The 24,541-nt window shown below is 44.8% G+C and overlaps 2 protein-coding genes across 2 annotated transcripts in view; both read left to right on the top strand.

The window, feature by feature from the left end:
• Nucleotides 1–305, top strand: part of LOC120909299 (membrane-spanning 4-domains subfamily A member 15-like) — a 78,522-nt gene extending 78,217 nt beyond the window's left edge. Inside the window, exon 7 of the mRNA XM_040321046.1 lies at nucleotides 113–305. Within this exon, the coding sequence (XP_040176980.1) occupies nucleotides 113–178 (66 nt within the window). The 3' untranslated portion in view covers nucleotides 179–305. The remainder of the gene's footprint in view (nucleotides 1–112) is intronic.
• Nucleotides 306–15,535: 15,230 nt separating this feature from the next.
• Nucleotides 15,536–24,541, top strand: part of LOC120909298 (membrane-spanning 4-domains subfamily A member 4A-like) — a 54,984-nt gene continuing 45,978 nt past the window's right edge. The window contains exon 1 of the mRNA XM_040321045.1: nucleotides 15,536–15,615. The gene's annotated coding sequence lies outside the window, so the exon portion shown is untranslated. The remainder of the gene's footprint in view (nucleotides 15,616–24,541) is intronic.

The raw sequence follows: 24,541 nt of genomic DNA, 5'->3' as shown, positions 1-24,541 counted from the left end.
TAGCGCTGTAGTAAAATGTTTTCATTAATTTTTCACTGGTATAGAGCTCCTTTCACTGTAGTTTGTATAGTTCAGCTATTTATTGAAACTGATTTGTTGTCTTGTTTCACAGGTGTTTGTGGTACAGAATACTGTTGTGACTGGAATGCCTCAACCACCACCTTACCCAATTTCATGAAAGATGTCCATTGTGGAACTAGATCTATAACATTCTTAATTCTTAAGGCTTCTGTTTATTCCATTTTTGAAATTATTTAAAATAATCTGTGTCAAATAAAAATAAATATCTGTATGTTTCCTTCTCACTTTTATGTAGAAAAAAAAGAAAATTTTGGAAAATTGAATGGAAACTAACATTTATGCCGCGTACACATGATCGGTTCGTCTGATGAAAACGTCTGATGGACCGTTTTCATCAGACGAACCGATCGTGTGGGCCCCATCGGTTTTTTATCCATTTTAAAATTATCTGATGGTTAAAAAAACGATCGTCTGTGGGAACGTCAATCGGTTAAAAATCCATGCATGCTCAGAATCAAGTCGACGCATGCTTGGAGGCATTGAACTTCATTTTTCTCAGCACGTCGTTGTGTTTTACATCACCGCGTTCTGACACGATCGTTTTTTTAACTGATGGTGTGTAGGCACCACTGATCATCAGTCAGCTCCATTGGATAACTGATTGAAAAATCCATCAGACCGTTTTCATCAGACTAACCTATCGTGTGTACAGGGCATTAGCTGTCAACACCCCTAAAAATACACAAATAAACAGCCGTGACACAGGGATCCACAATTTATGCCACGCATTCCTTTTTAATGTAATAGTGCTGTTCAAAATAATGGCACCGCACCACCATTCATGCGTCAGCATGCGGTGTAGTAAACCAAGTTATTTAGTGTATGTTACTGCCACAGGAAAATGTAAATGGATCTTGAATCTCCTGTGATGGTCTATATCATACATGACATGACCGATCCTAGTGACACCTTACCCACTATCTACATGACCCCAACCCCCTTATACCTTACCCCACAAAACCCCAATGATTCAAGGGACTTCCGGCCTTTTTATTTAACCATTTTAAAATTTACCATAAATAACCGTTTAACCACTTAAGCCCCGGACCAAAATGCAGGTGAAGGACCAGGCCCCTTTTTGCGATTCGGCACTGCGTCGCTTTAACTGACAATTGCGCGGCCGTGCGATGTGGCTCCCAAACAAAATTGGCGTCCTTTTTTTCCCAAAAATAGAGCGTTCTTTTGGTGGTATTTGATCACCTCTGCGGTTTTTATTTTTTGCGCTATAAACAAAAATAGAGCGACCATTTTAAAAAAAAGTAAATATTTTTAACTTTTTGCTATAATAAATATCCCCTAAAAAAAATATTAAAAAAAATAGTTTTTTTCCTCAGTTTAGGCTGATACGTATTCTTCTACATATTTGTGGTAAAAAAAATAATCGCAATAAGCGTTTATCGGTTGGCTTGCGCAAAATTTATAGCGTTTACAAAATAGGGGATAGTTTTATTGCATTTTTATTAATTATTTTATTTTTTACTACTAATGGCGGCGATCAGCGTTTTCTTTTCATGACTGCGACATTTTGGCAGACACTTCGGACAATTTTTACACATTTTTGGGACCATTGTCATTTTCACAGCAAAAATTGCATTTAAAATGCACTGTTTATTGTGGAAATGACAGTTGCAGTTTGGGAGTTAACCACAGGGGGCGCTGAAGGAGTTATGTTTCACCTAGTGTGTGTTTACAACTGTAGGGGGGTGTGGCTGTAGGTCTGACGTCATCGATTGTGTCTCCCTATAAAAGGGATGACACGATCGATGCAGCCGCCACAGTGAAGCACGGGGAAGCCGTGTTTACACGCGGCTCTCCCCATTCTTCAGCTCCGGGGACCGATCGCGGGACCCTAGCGGTGATCGGGTCCGCGGGTCCTGCGGTCCTGGTGCATCGGGTCACGGGCGCGCGCCCACGACCGGGTAGATGTACAGGAAGTACCAGTACGTACATCTGCCCAGCCGTGCCATTCTGCTGACGTATATTTACAGGAGGCGGTCCTTAAGTGGTTAAATAACTATATACTATTATGCCGCCAGCCGCCAGGCTAGGGGGCGGTTGCACCTGTGAATACATGCTGGACAGACCACTCTATCCCCAGCCTCAGACAGTGCCGTCCTAGTAGCGGCGGCAGAGAGAAGATGAGGGGAGAGAGCCTGGACGAGGAGCAGCCGGTCGGAAGTGCCGCATGATCGGTTGAGGCGGATGATTAGATGCAAGCCCTGCATGTACTGTAACTACGGCGGGCCGCGGGCTTGCCGCGATATCCGCTCCCCCCTCCTCCTGGGTGCTCGAGGATCTGGTGTGCAAGGACAGGCAGGCGCAGCGCCACTCTGCTGGAGTAAAGTAATCCCCCGCGGCTCAGGTATAGTGGAAACACAGGCAGCACTCAGTCACAAAAAATAAAACATTGACTCTGCTTTTAAGTTGATAGTGCATTGCACTGTGTACAGAGGGGGAACTGATATGTGTGGGGGGGAGGGACACAGACGTGCAGGGGGGTACTGATATGTGTGTGTGGGGGGGGGCATACAGACGTGTAGGGGGTACTGATATGTGTGTGTGTGGGGGGGCAGATATGTGTGTTTGGCAGGGGACAGATGTGCAGGTGGGACAGATATGTGTGTGGGGGGGGCGACATGCAGGGGGTACTGATATGTGTGTGTGGGGGGGGGGGAGACGTGCAGGGGGGTACTGGTATGTGTGTGGGGGGGGGCAGATGTGCAGGGGAGTACTTATATGTGTGTGGGGGGGACGGATAGATGTGTGTGGGGGGGAAAGATGTGCAGGGGGGTACAGAGGGGAACAGATATGTGTGTGGGGGGGGACAGGTGTGCAGGGGGTACAGAGAGGGAACAGATATGTGTGGGAGGGACAGGTGTGCAGGGGGGTACAGAGGGGGAATAGATATGTGTGTGTGTGGGGGGGGCAGATGTGCAGTGGGTACAGAGGGGTAGCAGATATGTGTGGGGGACAGATGTACAGAGGGGGAACATATATGTGTGTGTGGGGGGAACAGATATGTGTGTGTGGGGGGAACAGATGTGCAGGGGGTAGAGAGGGGGAACAGATGTGTGTGTGTGTGTGTGGTGGATGTGCAGGGGGGTACAGAGGGGTAGCAGATGTGTGTGGTGGGCAGATGTACAGGGGGGTACAGATATGTGTGTGGGGGGGGCACAGATGTACAGGGGGTACAGAGGGGTAGCAGATGTGTGTGGGGACAGATGTACAGGGGGTAAAGAGGGGTAGCAGATGTGTGTGGGGGCAGATGTACAGAGGGGTAGCAGATGTGTGTGGGGGCAGATGTACAGGGGGTAAAGAGGGGTAGCAGATGTGTGTGGGGGCAGATGTACAGAGGGGTAGCAGATGTGTGTGGGGGCAGATGTACATAGGGGAACAGATATGTGTGTGGGGGGAACAGATGTGCAGGGGTGTACAGAGAGGAACTGATATGTGGGGGGGGGGGTTTGAGGGGAACAGAGGTGCAGGGGGGTGCAGAGTGGAACAGGCATTCAGGGTGATACAGTGATGGGTTGTGAGGGTCGAAGAATTGTGGTGATCTGAGACCTGAAAATACAGGAATTGGGGCGATTTGAGGTGTGAAGGTTCAAGTCCACCTTTGTAAAAAAAGAAATAAATGCAGATCTTTTTGCAGGTACAAAAATGTGCATTTATTATTGTTCCTAGTAAGAACCTGTAAAGCATTGTCAGCGTATCTATCTGCTCGTACAGACAGTGGACTGTGGACCACGGCTGTGAGGAAGCGAGCTGGTGCCATCCACATTCGGGCTGGGTCCAGAGGCACATGTGCAAGCCTGTGGACCACGGCTGAAGAAATAGGTGCCGCAAATTGTTTAGTGAGGGGCAGAGCCAGAGCCAGTGTGTGTGTGTGTGTGTGGGGGGGGGCGCCAAATTTAGGTTTCGCCTAGGGTGTCAAAAATCCTTGCACCAGCCCTGGGTGTAGAAGAGGGTTGAGTCTCAGGCGCTAATCACAGGAAAAAACACACAATGCAAAATATGTTCAGCTGTACAGTGCTGCTGTCTAATGGCAAAGGATCAGATGCTGCAATGCTGCAGACAAAAAGGGTTGACAGCGCTCAGGAACTGAGCTAAAATTGATGGGTAATGGCTGCAATGAACCACATGTATATTCAAAAAAGAATAAAACAGTACAAATCTGAATGACAATGTTACCACAAGGCTGTAAGGCCGGCTCAAGCACTGATGGATCATTAGGGCCGACCAGGACAACCAACCAAGGGGCACTGACAATGGCAAAGTGAATGGAGCTAAGTAGCTGACTGTGTCCAGAGGAAAGATCCATGGTGAGCGTTGAGGGGGGACATCACTGAAGGCAAGCCAGAACTGAAATATCAGAGAAGAAACCAGCCGCGGCTGATAACTGAGGCAATATAACCCCCGTTATAGCCCCCCTTGATGCTCACCACAAGGTTTGTAAATTAGGGGCTAGTACTGGAGTAAAGTGTTTCTAGTTATTTCATATTCTTATGGTGGAGATTTTAAACTCAGTTAGGCCTCAAGACAGGTGAACTAAAAGTCTCCATGACTTCACATGTTTCCAAGTTTCAACGAATCAATCATCCTAAAGCTATACAAACTTTATGTTGAAACAGAGTCGCCTGAACAATAATGCCCCTTTTCACGAAACCAGTAGATATTTACCTGTCCTTGGTGGGTAAATAAAAGAAGAGACACAAACACTGCCATAAAAAGGTTACACAGATACGTAACTAGACTGTTGTTATCACAAAGAAATTACGCTTATCTAACGAAACCCATTGTATTAGACTCTAGGAATTGTGTATACAGATAAAGGGGCAGATCCACAAAGATCTGCCCCGGCGCATCGTATCTGAGATACGCTACGCCGCCGTACCTTACCTGGCTTTGGTTCGAATCCATAAAGATTTTGCGCCGTAAGTTACGGTGGCGTAGTGTATCTCAAGCGGCGTAACGGCGCGGAATTCAAGTTGGGCGGGTAGGGGGCATGTTTCATTTAAATGAATCGCGTCCCCGCGCCGAACGAACTGCGCATGCGCCTTTCCTAAATTTCCTGCCGTGCATTGCGCAAAATGACGTCGCAAGGACGTCATTGTTTAGACTTGGACGTAAATTACCTCCATCTCGCGATTCACGGACGACTTACGCAAACAAAAACAAAATTCGGGAACGACGGCCATACTTAACATAGCAAGTCTAACTATACGCCACGAAACAGCAGCTTTAACTATACGCCGGAAAAAGCCGACTAGAGACGACGTAAAAGAATGCGATGGCCATTCGTGGATCGTCGGAAATAGCTAATTTTCATACTCGACGCGGAAAACGACAGGAACGCCACCCAGCAGACGCCGAATAATTGCATCTTAGATCCGAAGGCGTACGAAGCCGTACGCCTGTCGGATCTAACCCAGATGCTGTCGTATCTTGTTTTGAGGATTCAAAACAAAGATACGACGCGGGAAATTTGAAAGTACGCCGCCGTATCAGTAGATACGCCGGCGTACTCTCTCTGTGGATCTGCCCCATACTCTCTAAATATTCATTGAGTCTGTCCAAAGTTAATTTCAAAACATTTTAGGAAGATATTTAAAATTTGGCATTCAGTATTATTTTAAAGGGGTTGCAAAGGTTTGTTTTTTATTTTCTAAATAGTTCCTTTAAGCTAGTGCATTGTGCATTGCTAGTGCACTTACCTTATCCTTCGATTTCCCTTCAAAATTTTTTTTTCCTTTGTTTTCTTTGTCTGAATTTCTCACTTCCAGTTCCTCCTTAGTAAGCTGTTCTGGCTGACTAACCCCCAGCCAGAACGGCTCGGATGATGGGGGCAAGCTTACTGAGGAGAAACAGGAAGTGAGAAATTCAGACAAAGGAAAAAAAAACATTTAGAAGGGAAATTGAAGGAAAGGGTAAGTGAATCAACAATGCACTAGCTTAAAGGAACCTATTTAGAAAATAAAAAACAATCCTTTCTTATATTCATTTGTGTTCTCTTAAATATTGATCTATTGAGTATTATACAATTGATAATTATTCTCACAAATAAATAACTGTAATTGTAGATTTTTCTCTAAAGATTACATTTTCAATATATTTTTAAATTTGCATAGTTTATTTCACGTTGTTAACCACTTACTTACCTGCAGTATAGTAATGGTTGAATTTGTGAAATACAGACATTCTGTCTAATTGTCATTTTACAAGGTTATTGATTCTACAGGAAAGTTTATAATTGCTGTGTCATGTCAAAGATACTACACTGCCATTTAGCGGGTGTTTCAACTGATATTCAAGCTTTTTATGTAGCGCAATCAGTATTTTAATTTTATGTAACATTTGTTGTTGTAAACCAATATATATAACTATTTTGTATGATTACATGTATGGTAAATACATTTCATATTTTTAGACTGTGGTCACATTTGATTGAACCTGTATCTTAAAAATATCATTGTTAAACATTACTTAAATCATAAATACCGTGCAGGAAAATTTACCTTAATAAGCACAACAGAGTAGAAACCCCATCTGGGCCAGGGCGGTGGAACGTTTAAGGGATTTAATAACGCAGACCACTTCTTCCTCAGTAACAGCTAAAATTGTGATTAACCTTTGCGGGCAAGGTGACAATGTTGCCTGAGGAACCTCTACCTTGTATACATGGGGGGGGGAGGTTTGCAGAGTTTGGGTACGTTAATGGGGAAACACTTTTGAGAACGTATTACTATGTAATAGAAATCTAGCCTTTTTGGCGGATAAAAGGATATTCAGCTTAAGCCTCTTCTGAGAGATCAGTTGTTGTCAGGAATCTAAAGGGTTGGTTGCTTAAATTTAATAGAGATGTTCCAAGTCTCTGCAAATTATGTACATTGCCTGCCACCTCTGTTTGTTTTTCACTGCCACCAAACTAATTAAATGGCCCCATAGCACCGATTTATGCACAGCCCAGAGTGTGGAGATGGAGATATCAGGAGTAACATTCAGTTAAAAATAATCCTGAATAATCTGATTAATTTCCTGGTGGGTGCTTGTGTTGCTATGGCCATTTGTATTGTCTTGATAGCCATAATAGTTAGATTTTTAAGAACATATGTTTCCAGGGAAGGCAGGCTCGATGTGATGTAAGCAGGAGTTAGAGTGAGGAGATTTAGCTTTTGACAACAGAGGTGTTAGGAAGGACGATGGAGTAACACGTAGCTTCCCGGAAGCTGGATAACTTTGGAGACATTTTAAGTTGGACTGAGCAAGGACCCATGAAGGACAATACATCTTGACCCCTAAGTTGAGTAACTGTTTAGTTTACTTAATGCATACATATTGTACATGCTTATATTTTTGTGTATCCTACAGTTGTATGTGCAGCTTTTCTGTTTAATAAAGCATTGATAACAGGGCTCAAGTCCTGCGGGAATGCGTGGGAACGGAGTTCCTGCACTTTTTTCACAGCAGGAACTCAGTTCCTTTTGCAGGACTAGAGCAGCCTATCTAAGATACGGCAGCTTGCGCCGTCCTATCTTAGGGTGCAATATTTAGGCTGGCCGCTAGGTGGCGCTTCCATTGCGGTTGGCGTAGAATATGTAAATCAATAGATACGCCTATTGACGAACGTACGCCCGGCCGACGCAGTACAGATACGCCAAATAGATGGAATAGTAATGTTAAGTATGGCCGCCGTCGAAATTTGAAAATTTTACGTTGTTTGCGTAAGTCGTCCGTGAATAGGGATTTACGTCGTTTACGTCCACGTCGATATCACTAGGCCCGTGCGGCGGACTTAGGCGCCCGGCGCATGCGCAGTTAAAAAAAAACATCAATCACGTCGGGTCAAGCCTCATTATCATAAAACACGCCCCCTCAGACAAATTTGAATTAGGCGCCCTTACGCCAGCTTCGTTTTAGGCTACGTCGCCGTAACTTAGCAGGCAAGTATTTTGAGAATGAAGTACTTGCCTCGCTAACTTACGGCGGCGTAGCCTAAACATGCTAAGCTACGCCGCCGCAAAGTTAGGACACCCTACGTGAATCTAGCTATAAGTGTTTTTGTTGACATACAATGGGGCATTTTGCAAGAATGTTCTTCCCGGGACAGCACGGAGGGACATGCAAGTTTATTCATTATGTTGGAAGTCAATGCCTTTCCGTGAAAGTGTTTCAAGGCAACAATGGGCACCCTACAATAGTTTTGCAGTTAGAAATGGGCAGATAGAGAAATTTGAGCAGTGAGCTATGTTTTTTACACAGCTGGAAGGAACACATAGGCCCGGATTCACAAAGCACTTACCCAGACGTATCTCGAGATACGCCGCGTAAGTGTAAATATGCACAGTCGTATCTGTGCGCCGTGCCCACAAAACTAGATACGCCTGAAAATAGGCTTCCTATGACCGACGCAACTTTCCTACGCAAATGCGGAAGATACGGCGATTTACGAACGTACGTGCACGCGGTGCGCGTAAGTTCAACGTCCGGCCTAAAGTTATTCCACATAAAGCAGGTGTAACTCAGCTTTAGACGTGCACAGGTCAGCCGGACAGCAGCTGCAGCAGCACCGTTACGGACGAGCTGAGCAACCACACTTGCAGGACAACAACTGTATGCCAACATGCCAGGCAGGACCACCATCAGGAATTATGGGGCCCCTTACACAGCTTCAGGCATGGGCCTGGGGGGGTGCTGCCGCGAATTGAGAAAGACGAAATAAAGAAAAATATATATAAAAAAGGAACTAAAAAGAATAAAAACAAATAAAAAAATATCAAAACCTTTTAAAAAAAAAAAGAAAAAGAAAAAAAAGGTGACTTGCCATCTGGGATCCTGTGCTCACACACACCACATCCACTTCACATTGGTTTAGCCCAAGTCCACCATGCAGGACTTGGAAACAGCAACGCCACGCCAAGGCCCCAATGGTGTTGCTGTCCGTTCATACCACATTCACACGGTCGTGGGGATAACCTCTCCCTGACGACCCAAGGTGACACACCTTGCTGGCAGGCATGTCACCCACATTCACACACCAGTCACACTGTAGCTTGCACTACTGACTGTGTGCAGTTACTACAAAAATAAAAAAGCTCATAACCTGAGCAAACAAAAACAAAAAGCTCATAACTTGAGCAAACACAAACAAAAAGCTCAAAACCGGAGCAAACAAACAAAAAAAATAATTGCCCTGTCATGGGCCAGGCCTGGTGCCACGGCTCCGGCTCCTCAGTTGTCTGGAGGAAGCCTCGGGTGGGGGGGGCATCAGGAGGAGGATCATCCCCTGGTCTGTCCCTCCTGGCAGATGCTGGCTGCCTGCCCTCCAATGCAAGGGCAATGTGGGTGAGGACTGCGTTCGTCTGCGCCTACATCCGCAGCTGGCGGGTGGTGGTGTGCCGCTGGTGGCGCCTGGTCTGCCGCCCCTCCGCCTCGATGGCAGCCGTGTTGGCCTGTATAGCCACTCCCAGGCTCTTCACCTCTGCCACGAGGCCTGATGTTGTGGCCTGCAGCTCCCCAATGCAGGTCACTATAGCAGCGCAGTTCGCACTGACATCCTGCAGACTGTCACAGATTGAGGTGCTCTGCTCAGACTGCTGTGTCAGGCACTGCTGCACAGTGGTGGCGGTGCCCTGCACAGCCAAGGTGCATTCAGCCTGGGACTTGGCTGAAGAGGCCAGGCTGTCTGCCACACGGCGCATGTCACCAGCAATTGCACCCATGTGGCGCGTCTGGCGGGCCTGTTCCCTCGCAAGCCCTTCCTGGAGGGATTCAGGAACACCCCTTGTCTTCCACGTAGCCTTCCTGGGGGCAGGAGAGGCTTGGGGCCTATGTACGGGGAGGCCCTTGAGGGGCTTTCCCTGATGGGGGTGGACCCTGAGGGGCTTTCCCTGATGGGGGAGGAGGGTGAGGGGCTTCCCCTGATGGGGGAAGAGGGTGAGGGGCTTCCCCTGATGGGGGAGGAGGTTTGGGAGGGTCCAGGGATGATGTTATCCTCCTCGAGGTATACACCTTCCTCAAGGTCACCATGCTCCTCCTCAACTTCCTCTAGAGAAGAGGTGTGGGCACACTCCTCCGGGGATGGCGTGGGTCATCCAGCAGCTGACGATGGCCTAGCTCCCTCCAGCACATCTGTGGATGACACAAAGCATTCACATGTTGGTGGACCCACACACTTGTCACATGTTCCCTTCCACCCCCTCACATGCTACACACCGGATAGGGTATAAAACACACTTACCTGTCCTCAAGGCCTGGTCACCGGAGTCAAAGCCCTCCATGCCCTCCACCTGCTCCTGCTCCAGACAGCTGGCGATGACCTCCTCCTCATCCGTCAACCGCAGAGCAGAAGCTGGTCCTCCTCCCGTGCCCCTGGCGTGCCTCCTCATGCTGGCCAGCTTATCACGGACCTGACGTCTCATGTCATTAATCTTTTTGTTGACATTGTCAGGGGTCCTGGTCTCATGCCCAAGGGCATTGACCTCCAGGGTGATCTCCTCCAGGATCTCCCTCTTATATGCCCTGCTGGTCCTGGCACTGTGGGCACCATGGAGGTACTTATCAAATTTGGCTATTGCCGAAATCAGGACAGCCCTCTCCTCCTTAGAAAAATTCCTCTTCCTCCTCTCCTTGCCAACATTTGCAGCTGCCATCGCTCAACAAAAGTACTTTGCTTCAGGGTGGGAAACAAGCAGGATGTACTTTTGCGCCGGACGGGCGCATGGCTGGGCGTATTTATGCGCTCAGCGTAAGCCGGTGGGCCGGCGTATCCCAGGAAGTTGCGCTGGCGTAGTTGTGAGCATGCGCACAAGGGAGTGGTCATACGTCCGCGTCACTGCGCATGCGCCGTTCATGATACGCCAGGCGTAAAACACTGCTCCACGCTCGGACCATCATTTGCATGGGGTCACACCCACTTCCACCTACGCCGGCTTACGCCTTCGAAATCTAAGCCACGCCAACGCAGCTTGGGGAGCACTGGCTTCCTGAATTCCATGCTTGCCTCTCTATGCTGCGTCGGCGTAGCGCAAAGGATATACGCTACGCCTGCATAAATATGCGCCAATGTATGTGAATCCAGGCCATAGTCTGCTTTGTCTCACACTGTTCAGGTACTGAGCAACGAGAGGTGGAGCAAGCAGAGCAGGTGACCAGGCTAGATGGGAGGAGGACAACCAGAAGAGAGCAGGGGCGGGCTGGGCCGGGGGGCAGGGTGAAAATTTCCCCCTAGGCTGCACTAACTTATGGGCCTAACGGCCGGCGGCCGCCCGCTCACATTTTTTTTTTTCTGGAGGAAGTCGGGTCAGGGCAGGTGCCATGAGCTGAGGAAGAGGGAGAAGCGCTGAAGCTCAAGTGACACTCACTCATGTAGCGGGGGCTCCGCTCCTCCAGTCGGTCGCACTCACACTAATCCACCGACAGAGGAGAGAGAGCCAGCCTGTCAGCTCCTGCAGGGAATATCCCCCCTTCCTCTCCTCCAAACACTTCAGCATGTGCGAGCTCCGCTCTCGTCCGTCCTCGTCCTGTGGCCAGACTGGGGAGTTTCTGCCCCCCGGGATTGCTACTGGGCCGGTGGCGATAGAGACTTCATGTCCCACAATGCTTTGCAGCTGCTGGAGGCCTGGCTGATGGGCTCCCTACTAATGAGGAAGCAGGGGAGGCAACAGAGTGGGCGGCCAGGCTCTGCGAGTGGAGCTTGCACATGCTGAAGTGTTTGGAGGAGAGGGAGGGGGGATATCCCCCGCAGGAGCTGACAGGCTGACTCTCACTCCTCCGTTGGTGTGTATTTTTTATCAGAAACCCCAGAGAAAAAAAGGGTGATTGTTGCAATGTTTTATGTCACGCTATATTTGTGCAGAGGTTTTTCAAATGCAATTTTTTTGGAAGAAATACATTTTAATGAAAAAATAAAAAATAATAATGTGAAAGATTATATTATGCCGAGTAAATAGATACCAAGCATGTCATGCTTTAAAATTGTGCACACTCGTGGAATGGCGACAAACTACAGTACTTAACCTCTTGTCGTCCACGCTATAGCCGAAAGATGGCTACAGCACGGGCCTTAATTGCTGGGAGGGTATCCATGTACGTCCTCCCATGCATGTGATGCCTGCCCGCGGCATGCCTTGCGATCAGTGAGTCCATGAGACTCAGCAGATCACAGATCGGAGTGAGGGGCAGATCCCGTCCCCTTACCACGTGATCAGCTGTCAGCCAATGACAGCTGATCACGCAATGAAAACAGAAGCTGGTAATTGGCATTTTGTTCCCCTCATGCAAACCTGTTTAACAGGTGCATATAATTTTGATTTTTGACAGCAAGGCCAATTCTTGCTTTCATCAACTACCTCTATAAGGTTGCGGCGTGAAGGCACCACTGACACCCAAAGACCAATTTATACGCACCTGTTATTTCTATCCAAAGTCTGTGGAAGAGACACCACACTTTATCCAAAAGTTCTAATTTTGTTTCCAGTGCACTACATTGCAGCCTCATCAGACTGATCAGACTGGCTCCGCAAGCTGTTGCTTACAAAATAAAGAACGCTTGCAGGGAAAATGTATTTTTTTTTTGGCTTTATAAATGCAGTTATTTATGCAGCAGCTTCTATACACTGTACAGATAGTCTATCTGTAAAGTGGCACAAGGGCACCTCCCAGGCACTATATTAAAAGGAGTGTTTCATTTTTATGCTTTCATTTTAAGCATAAGTAAATCACTGCTCATTTAAAAATGATTGTTTTTACAAACAATTTTTTCATTGATAAATGTCCCCCAGGGCAGTACCCAGACCCACATAATCATCGTATGCCCAATTACTTGAATATAAGAATTCAAAATGGGCAATGAGTTTTCACGTTTGGGTCCCATAGACTTCAATGGGGTTTGTTATCTGAACTTTTGCACTGTTCGAAAGTTCTGGTGCGAACTGAACTGGGGGTCCATCTGTACGGAAGAATCATACGATTTTTGTACTTCCTGTAAGTCTTTTTATTGAAGTGCATTGAGGAAGACAGGAATGTTAGGGTTTCTTAAATGGTTGGGTTACACTACAAGAGTTTGAAACACTGGAAAACAAAAGATGTTGGGCCAACCCTTTATGATTTCTCCTCCAACCATCATGCTACACTTTTGTGAGCAACCAGTACAAGAGATAATAACACAGAAGGGGCAGGACCTAAGTGTTTTCTTTTCCTTTATCCAAAACGAAAACATTTCAGCTGTACATACACTTTAATGCAACCTTTGAAAATACGTTTCAGGTCTGAGGAAACGCCTGCTAAATATATTGAAAGCTAATGGTATGTTAATGTCGTGAACAGTACAAGAAAAATAAAATAATAATTTTTAGGAATAATAATAATAGAAGAATTAAATGTGGCATGTTTAGCGTGTTCAACAACCACCCTATGGGCCAGATTCACAGAAGAGATACGATGGCGTATCTCCTGATACGCTGTCGTATCTCTGTGATCCGCCCGTCCTAACTATGCGGCTGATTCATAGAATCAGTTACGCATAGATAGCCCTAAGATCCGACAGGTGTAATTGACTTACACCGTCGGATCTTAGGATGCAATTCTAGGCCGGCCGCTAGGTGCCGATTCCATTGCGGTTGGCGTAGAATATGCAAATGACTAGTTACGGCGGTCCACGAAGATCCGTGCGTTCGTCGCAATCCCGTATGTCATCGTTAGTCGTTTTTACCCGTCGCAAAGTTACACCTGCTTTAACATGGCTTATCTTTAGATCAGCCATGTTAAAGTATGGCCGTAGTTCCCGCGTCGAATTTCGATTTTTTTTTTGCGTAAGACGTCCGGGAATACGAAACGCACGTCACATTTAAAAAAAAACGTTGGTGCGCCGTAATTTCACGCAATGCACGTCGGGAAATTTCCTAACGGAGCATGCACAGAACGTTCGGCGCGGGAACACGCCTAATTTAAATGGTGCCCGCCCCATTTGAATTAGGCGGTCTTGCGCCGAGTGCATTTATGTTACACCGCCGCAAGTTTACAGGTAAGAGCTTTGTGAATCAGGCACTTACGCTGTAAACCTGCGGCGGTGTAACGTAAATGGGATATGTTACGCCGCCGCAGAGTAACGTAATTGTCTGTGAATCTGGCCCTATATGACTTAATCATTTTCAGTAATTAAAATGAAATGAAATAAACAATTTAGCCACAATTAATACGGTTTCACTGCCTATGTTTTGTTTTCCTGGTGGCCATTGGCAAAATGCCCCTACTTTATTGATCAGTGGAAAAGTGTCCCTTTACATTGGTGGTTCGTAAAGTGTTCCCTACATACTGTAGGTGGTCATTGAAGCTTCCCCTAAGATCGGTGGTCATTGTAGTAGATTTTTACAGCAATGGTCAGTGAAGTGTCCTCTTTATTGGGGATCAGGGGGGAAATATCCCCTTATATTGGTGATCATTGAAGTGTACCTTACAATTTGTTGTCAGTGAAGTAACCTCTCTACCAAAGTCAGTAACAATGCTGGTCAATGAAGTCAGTCAGTGAAGTATTTTCTAAAATTATTGGACAGTGAAACATCCCCTAACATTACTGGACAGTGACATATCCCCTAACATTACTGGACAGTGACATATCCCCTAACATTATTGGTCAGTGAAATGTTCTCTTTCATTGATTTTCAATGGAGGAGGCCCCCTGTAGATTGATAGTCAGTGGGATATGGACCACCTCACATTGCTGGTCATTGGAAAAAGTGTCCCCTTTTGCATTTATGGTCAGTGAGAGAAAGCTCTCATTACACTAGTGGTGAATGGGAACAATGCTCTTTACATTAGTGGTAGTGGGAAGAATTTAGTGCCTATAGATAACTGAAAAGAACATAAGTGTCAGTAGTAAGGCAGAAATTCTTGATTGCTCAAGGAACCCATAGAAACCTCTGAAGGAACCTTGGGGTTCCACAGAACCCTGGTCAGGAAACACTACTTTATTAAAGAGCAAATGCAAAACGTAGGAGTGATTGCTTGCTTCAATCTCCTACCATCCCTTGCTGATGTTCCCTGAATATCTAAGGCTAAAGCTCTGACAGATCCTACTTACATCTAACAACTGTATTTTTATTTTGTCCATCTGATCACCCCCCACATCTACTACCCTTTGTTCCACTTGACCCTCCCTTCTAAATTGTAAACTCTAACAAGCAGGGCCCTCTGATCCCTCCTGTATTGAATTGTATTGTAACTGTACTGTGTTCCCTGATGTTGTAAAGCATTGCGCAAACTGTTGGCGCTTTATAAATCCTGTAAAACAATAATAATAATACAAAGCTGGAAGGCTGGGAAAGCAGGGAAAGCACAGGAATTTATTGTGAGGCGAGGTAGTGATCATCAGAAGAAATAACCGTACATTGGACCTTGAATTATCTGCAATTATGTATATAAATATTCCAATGGCAGAAAATGAAAGTTGAGTATGCAGGTAAATAGTTATAGCTGAGAATAAACATTCATAAGCTGAACGAAGTTCAGACTCAACAACCACTGACAGAAGCACTAAAGGTACAGTGTTTGATTAAGATCTATCTAATTTTCTTTTTTTAAATGATAAATGACCAGTCTCTTATTAAAACTGGTATTTCTAAAAACATGAGCTGTTTTTTTTTTTATAGGTACCCTTTTTACGCTTGCATATATGTTACAATGACGTTCTTCTGTCATATTAAACATATACTGTATGATTAGATTTGTTTTAGCATGGGCTGTTAGCATTATGGTTGCTCAGAAGGTTGGCTAGAAAAAGGATCTTGTCCATAAACACACAGGTAGATATAGGCAGTTGAGCAAAGCCTCAATCTCTAAATTATAAGTTTTTTTTTTTAATTACTTTTTACAGAAACCACACTTTAGACATGGAGGGGGGCATTAGAAAAACAGTAAGGGGTCTTTAAGGGTACTTTTATACTGTGTTAATGCACATGCTTTAATAAAACACAACGCATTATCATGCATAAATAAAGATAAATTTTTTTCTTATGTATGATGTGACACACTGTAGCACAGGTGTGTTGCTTGTTAAATATAGTTGTGTGTTGGGATGCCATTCTAAATGAATATCATAACATGGATCATGTGTTATCATGCATTGCAGTAATGCACAATAAAACATTACATTTACCATGCATTTACCATGCATTACCTGATTTGTCTCCAAGGAAATTGTCTCTACAGCCATAGCCATAGCCAAAAGTTTTGAGAATGCCAAAAAAATTAATTTTCAGAAAGTCTGCTGCTTAGTGTTTTTAGATCTTTTTGTCAGATGTGTTTTTATTGTATACTGAAGTATAATTATAAGCATTTCATAAGTGTCACTGATGATCGATTGATCCAGGAAGCCGAACAGGTCAGGGAGTTGATCGGGGGAGCCAAGGTAGAACTCGGATCCCTGCTTTCGCACAATCAGATGAAAGAAGTGTCCCCAGCGGTAAGTGGCCTCTGCTGCGTGGCTCACTTCCAGGAGAGACCGCATAAGACCCCGCAGAGTCTGTGTTTGCCTGGAGACAGGGTAGATCCATCAAAGTCAATAGAGCCCTTTGACCATGTCAGGCAAAGGATCTCCGCTTTGATAGTGAAGAAGTGGACCAGACAAAGCACGTCTCGTGGCATGTCTGGAGGAGATTGGCTCTAAGAGGAGGAGGGGGGCACCCTAGGGCCACGTCACTCTGGGCAGTTCCAGCGCCGAAGTGGGAGGTTTGCCAAGGACCTGGTTTAAGATAGCTGTTACTGTGACGCGCAGATCTGGGCCCATGGTAGCCTCCGCGATGCCGCAGAGTCACAGGTTATCGTGCCTGCTGCTTTTTTCCTCATCGTCCAGCCATAATTGGACCTCAACAAGATGGCGACGAAAGGTCTGTTGCTCCAATTCCAGGGTGGTGATGTGGGCGTCTGTTGCAGATGTGGAAGATCCCAAGTCTGTCACCCGCTCCTCCACACTGTTCACCTGATGGCGTAGGTCATGGAGCTCCCATGTGAGGGCAGTAACAATTGAGGTACCCATGGCCTGGAGGTCTTGTTTAGTAGGCAGGCCCGCAACAATGTCCCAGACTAACTCCTCAGGATGACTGCCTGCCCCCACCACCACGCTTTCTGACACAGGCTGTGGGTCTGAGCAAGGGATGTCTGGAGATGGTATAGGGGAGAGCAGCCAATCCGTGGGAGGATGTGGGTCCCTGGCCGTTGCAGCCCCCACCTGTGTGTCTCTCTTACTGCTGCTGGTAGTAGTGGAGGTGCTCACCGCAGCGACCCGTGGTGGTGCCATCTTGGCCGGAGTAGGGGGAGAAGCCACAGCGTGTGATCTCCAGCCCCCTCCGGCCCCCTCAGTTCCCCAGCGGTCAGCGGGTGGTTGCAGTCCCCCGGCATGTAAAAAGGGCTGATCCATTCGTCGGGCGATTCCCGGCCTCAGCCTGTGCAGCGCTTCAGTCGGCCATCCTCACACCTCCTGCCACTGCACATATTTTTATTAAGAATGTCTTGGTTCATTTTTCCATTCATCCTTCCTTCATCGATATGAAGTTTGCCAGTGGCATATGTAGAAAAACAACCCCACACCATGATGTTCCCACCTCCAAACTTCATTGTTGATATGGGGGTGTTTTTAGGATGATGTGCAGTGCCATTTGACCTCCAAACATGGTGTTTATTATGGCATCCACAGAGTTAAATTTTGGTCTCATCTGACCAAAACCCAGTGTGGGTTGTTATCGACATGTGGTGAAAATATCATGTCAATAGCAACTAGATATGTGCATTCCCGTTTGTACGAATGTTATTTTTGTACGAAAATGTTCATTTTCGTACCCGCAAAATAATGTGTACATACGAAAAAATTAAAGCACCAAAATACGAAAACGACGGGATTACGAATGAGCCGCATAACGAACAACCGCAAATACGAACGAACGATCCGACGAAAATACGACAAAACGAAAACGGCAAAAGAACGAAAATTACATCTATAACAAAAGATTTGCATTCTGTATCCTGTTTGAATCCCCTCTCTGCTCGTATCCTCAGCCGTATGTCCACATGACACCTAAAACAAAAGATTTGCATTCTGTATCCTGTTTGAATCCCCTCTCTGCTCGTATCCTCAGCCGTATGTTCACACGATATCCACAACAAAAGATTTGCACTCTGTATCTTGTTTGAATCCCTTCTCTGTTCGCACCCTCAGTCGTATGCTCACACGACATCCACAACAAAAGACCCGCACCCTGTATTTTGAATTCCTTTTTTCTGTTCGTATTTTGGATTCAACAGAATGCAAATCTTTTGCCACAGATGTCACACGAACACACGACCGAAAACACCAAAAGAAAAAGGACCCAAAATACAGAATGCAAATCTTTTGTTATAGATGCAATTTTTGTTTTTTTGAATGGGCAGTGAGTGTAGTTAGTGAAGCAGCTTCTCTTTTGTGCTGAGTAGTACAGTAAAGCCAAATAAACTTTTCTGTGGATTTTCATCTGAAGGGAGATCAGTTGGCCAGACTTTTGAACCCAAAAATGGTTTTCTGATGGAGTTTAAAAACAAACAAATTTTCTGAGAACGAACGGAAAACGATCGTTTTTATGTTTGTTGTTAAAAAAGTCTGACCAAGTGTATGGGGCTTAACAATCGTTAATATGGATGAGCCGCGTGTTGAAAGTGCCGCGAATCCCGCAATATATTTACGAAAGTACAAAATGACGAAAATCCTTTTTCTGTTCGTATCTTCATTCGCATGCTCACATGACATCTACAACAAATTGTCATAGATGTCACACGAACACATGACCGAAAACACGAACAGAAAAAGGAATCCAAAACACAGAATGCAAATCATTGACGAAAATTCACGAAAATTATTGTCTAACAAGTAACGAACATGAATTAAACAGAATAACGAACCATCCCGCATGTACGAAAATAAAACGGTAACGAAAATACGAAACGATCGGAATACGAAAAAATCTCGTTGTACGAAAAACGAACGGGAACGAACAGGAAAACGGGCATCTTACGAAAAACGAACGGAAACGAACCTACGGAACGATACGAAACAGAACAAAAAAAAAAACGAAATTTTTTTCTGTGCACATGTCTAATAGCAACCATAGAAATATATTTACCTAGAAAAATGGTGATGTGATCAATACTTATTTTACCCACTGCACAATATATTAAAAGAGAAATATGGGATTTATTTTTATTTTAGATTAATACTTACCTACGTGGATGGAGCATCAGTCTAAAGCTTCAGCTGTCCCTGCCGTCTCTGCACTGAGAACCGAGCCACCGAACATCACTGAAGGCTTGGTTTTCACAGATACCCGAGAGGGGCGGAGCTGCTGACTGTCAGTCAGCGTCTCTCCTCTATGCTCCTCCACGTTCATTGTAACGCTAAACTGTGGTGGGGTGGGGAGCGGCCATCTCAGCGGCTCACTGACTCACTAAGACTGCCATAAATCAAGACAGCTGGCGGATCCAGACTTGGAAGTCAGGATGACGCGCTGCCTCGACTGATGGAAGTGACATCAGCGGAGAGCGGACTTCAGACCACTCTCTGCTAAAAAGGGTCACAGGAGTGCAAAACGAATTGTGATCCATAGAAGAAACCCAGCCTAAAAAGCTCAGGCTGGACGTCTCCTTTAAATTATCCATAGGCAACACTTTACCTCTAAACTGGTAATCTGTAGAGGTATATAAACATGAGGTCTGGGCTAGAATTACTGCTATTGTTCTGGTTGTGGCAATACCTCACATATGTGTGCGATCATTGTTTATATATCTGTACAGGGCCTATGTGTGCATTCCCATTTGCACAAAAGCACGCTGGGGGTGGACGGGGAACTTTGTACAACATCCCTTGTGATAGCATGGGCTGTGAAAGGTCCTCTTTATGTAGAGATCTGGGGTCTATTAGAACCTAGATCTCTCGTCTGCCCTCCAAAGCAGCCCATCAAACTGCTCTCGGTTTGATAGAGTTGATTTACTAGCCGGTAATGGTTGGTAAACAAACAGCCGAAACCGGAAGTGCCTCCCTCGTCTCTATGGTTAGCCAGTGCGACCACCAGCAGCAGCCCTGGGCTCCCCGCTGGGATGGGAGAGTCCAGAAACTGTGACAGGGGGCACTTTTACTGCTTGTAAAAGTGATTGAGCCGCTGGTTCGCTCGTTCAGCTGCTCATATCACTTTTACCAAAAAGGGCATAGCTGGAGTAAAGATTGACATCAGGACAATGGCTGCACCCATCATCCTGATTTTAACACCAAATCCCTGAGGATATATATATATTGTAAGGGGTAAGCTCGGTAGCGGGGTGTGTGACCCCCTGGATGGGTTCACTACACACTGAATTTATACAGACTGGCAGTCGAAGACGGTTGAAAATAAAGATTTTGGTTTATTCGTCCGTCTTGCAGGAAACAAGTGCAAGCATCCAAACAGCATAAACAAAATCAAAAAATAAATCCTAGCCACTTTGGGCGTCTACCTTCCACACAGGAACCTATCTATGGAGTCTGGCTCAGCCTAGTGCTGGTCAGACAGTGCTGATCATACAGCAGCAAAACAATAGTCTTTTGATTTTTATCACACAGAAAAATCCATCCTCTCCTCACCTCCTCAGAAGACTTTCAGTACACTGCTTCTCCTTCACTCAGAAAGTCTCAGCCTGCAGCAATTCAGTGGTAATCCTCTGGACTTTTAGAGGCCTTAATTGCCTCATTCTGAACAGCTGAAGTTTTTCAACGGCCTTTAGCCTTTCTCTGGCTACGTTTGCAGCCGACGCCTAATAACCATTTGTGTATTGTCTAAACAAGGCAGAAATTTATGTCCCGTCTGTGACAACACCCACAGATTTACCTGACTTCCTGTCACAATATATATATATATATATATATATATACACACACTATATATATATATATATATATTGTAACAGTAGGAGCTACTGTGACGGTAAAATGGACCCAGGGTATGCACACTTGAGATGTGAAAAACTACAGAGCATAGCTGTGGACTGGAGAAGACTGCTTTTGCAGCTTTCTCCAGGTTTTGGTAATCCAGGCTATGTTCATTACCAGCAGGGTGTGTGTGCTCAGGTGAGCACAGCCCTTTATAATGAGTGTGTGGGAAGACCTCATGGCTCCCAGTTGGAGACAGCTCCTGGAAGAGACAGGAGGTCTCCAGGAATCAGAGAGGCTGTAGGAGACAGCCAGAACGGTGACTGCAAGAGGCAGAGCGGTAGACGCTGAAGGGAAGCGGTCTGTGTTGAGGAGTCCGCTGGTCTGGGCAACCAGGATAAAGAGCAGAGGTACTGCTACAGAGAGCAAGGTGGGCTAGCATCTTCTGTTGTATATTTGATGGAGAAGAACCCCTGCGTGGGAAAATGTTTGTTTGGACTTATTTTTGCCTTTTTAATAAAAATGGGCTACCATGCCCTTAACCATAGTTCCTGGCTGGAGTGAATCGCTGAAAAAAACGCCCATACCACGAGAGCTAATAACCCCCAACCTTACAATATATATATATATATATATATATATATATATATATATACATACATATAGTTAGTAACAAAGCATCTCACACTCCGCTTGAGTGCTTTTGTCATATGCCGATTCCTCCCAGTCTGAATTTTGATATCAGATATTCCAACCGCTCACAAGCACAAAACAAGACGATACTTGTTTAACTACTGAACATGTATTCTGGTTCTAATAAACAGTCCAAGTCTTATATACAGTAGAAGAGGAGGTTCCTACCTCCTGCTCATATTACTCCAACAATACACCTGTTACAAATTAACATGAGCTAATTAACTAATCCCTTATAGCAGCCTTCTGGGCATTGTTATGATAACTCAGGATTTCACTACAGACCTGTTGTCACCGAGCTTCACACAGTAGATTATACATTATAAACACAGGACACATTTACACAATAGCAGGAGCTCCAGCAGGAGTCGGCCCGTCTCCTACATTGTACAGAGGCCAATGTGATCAGCTCTCTCAACTAACATGTTGAGTTCAGAATCAAACAACCCAAGAATAGTCTTAATATATATCCTGGGAGATATTGTGGATAAATAATACTGTCCCATTTTAAGTAATTCAAGACATATTTTCTCAGTCACCCTGTACCAGGATGGCACAGGGTCACTTAGACATACGAGGTGCATGGGGAGCTGAAACATATATATATATATATATATATATATATATATATATATATATAGTGCATGTACAGTCAGGGAATGGTTTAATATCCTCCCATGAAAGTACTTGTTCAGAGACTACCTGTTATAGGGTGACAACTAGGGTTGCCACCTCATCCCTTTAAACCTGAACACATATGAATGACACAGGTTCTGAGGCTAATGTAATGCAGTTAAAGCACTAAGTGAGTTTAATTACCACCTTAATCAGCTACAGAACCTGTGTAATTACTATGTGTTCAGGTTTAAAGGGGCGAGGTGGTAACCCTAGTGGCAATGCTCTCCCAACTGTGACTCTGCATTGTTACCCTGTAACATGTGCGGACTGTGAGCGGATTCAAATCACATTACACAGACATGGTTTACTGTTGTCATGACTGGGAAATCCACCCCAAAATGTGCCATGTAGCCATTGCTGGAGTACATGTCAACAAGAAGTGGCTGAAAAGGTATATATATATATATATATATATATATATATATATATATATATATATATATATATATATATATATATATATATATATATATATCTTTTTATGGCAATTATTTAATGCACAAGACGTAAGCAAATTTTAAATGTAATAAAATTCTAGTTAGTGTTTCTCTTTAAGCACCTATTTATTTTCTACATCCATTGTTCAGTCAAGAAAGCAATGATATTAGGCTCAGGTCTGAATTTAAAATAATTTGTATGCCAATTTTGCTAACTTTTCAGTTGTTCTTATGTGAAGATTTGTTTCACTGGCAGGTGAATGTCTTACATAAATAACATTAATACATAACTTGAGTCGGAGCAATATATTTATTTCCTTGTTTGCCTATGACATAAATTCTGTCATTATTTAACTTTTATTTCTATAGGGCCATTTAAAAAGTTTAAAGGATCACTATAGTAAAACATATTGTAGTCTAGAAACTGTATGGGGTTAATACCTGTAATGATACAGCCAATGACACAAGCAGGAAATTAGGTTTCTTAGGGGTATTCTGTGTACATTCTGTGTACAAAACAACTCCAGATATCTCGGATTACATGAGATGGGACATTAATGATAATTCATGTTTTTCAGGATATCTTGGAATATTATAGTTTGGTTAATTCTGTCTACAACAGGTCAATAAGAGAATGTTTCCATCAATGCTTAACATAGACTGTTGAGATGCTAATTAAGTCCCCCTGGCTGTAGTTGGGGCTTGCTGTGTCCATTGTGCTAATTACGTCTGCTTCTAAGGTCTTCCATTGTGTGATGCTAATGACACTGTTTGTGTGAAAAGTCTATTGATGATAAGATGTGGAATGTGACTTGTCAACTGTAGTAATTAACCCCTTTAAATGCGGAGTCAGGCTGTCCGGATAATCATTAGTAATTAGCCCATCTGAATGTGTATTGAAGCCCCATTGTGTGATGTTTTGGGTGGAGAGTTTCATTGTCCCTGTGATTAACTGTAACATGCTTGTAACTGCATAAAAACCTGAGCGTGTACCATTAAAGATATCTTCGTTTGGAACCAGGAACAGAGCTGTGTGTTGTCTCGTTTCTGGGGAAAATCCAATGGGTCCTGTTTGCTGGATTGTGGAGTGTCAGATAAGCTGTCGTGGTTGGTGGAATGGAATATCGTAAACGGTGGTGACCATTACACCCTTTAACAACACTCTGTAAACATCTTGGAACTGAGGAGACCAGTTGCTGGAGTTTTGGGAAAGGAATGTTGTCTTATTCTTGTCCGATATAGGATTCTAACTACTCAACAGGGTCTTCTTTGTCGTATTTTTCATTTCAAGGTGCGCCAAATAGTTTCAATTGGTAAATAGTCTGGTCTGCAGGTAGGCCAGTTAAGTACCTGACCTCTTCTACTAAATCCATGCTGTTATAGATGCAGTATGCAGTTTAGCATTGTCTTTCTGAAATATGCAAGGCCTTTCCTGAAAAAATACTTTGGGCCAGATTCACAAAGAATTGCCCTGGCGCAGTGTATCAGAGATACGCCGCCGTATCTTACCTGGCAAAATTTCGAATCCAGGAAGATTTTGCGCCGTAAGTTACAGCGGCGTAGTGTATTTTTCGGCGCGTATTTCAAATTGGGCGGGTAGGGGGCGTGATTGATTTAAATGAAGCGCGTCCCCGCGCCGATTGAAATGCGCATGCTCCGTTTCGAAATTTCCTGCCGTGCTTTGCGCGAAATGACGTTGCACCAAGGTCATTTTTTGAACGTAGACGTGAGTTAC

Source organism: Rana temporaria, chromosome 8 (assembly GCF_905171775.1).
Source record: "Rana temporaria chromosome 8, aRanTem1.1, whole genome shotgun sequence".
Lineage (NCBI taxonomy): Eukaryota > Metazoa > Chordata > Amphibia > Anura > Ranidae > Rana > Rana temporaria.
Note: the sequence above shows the minus strand (reverse complement) of the source record. Positions and strands in the feature narration are given on the sequence as shown.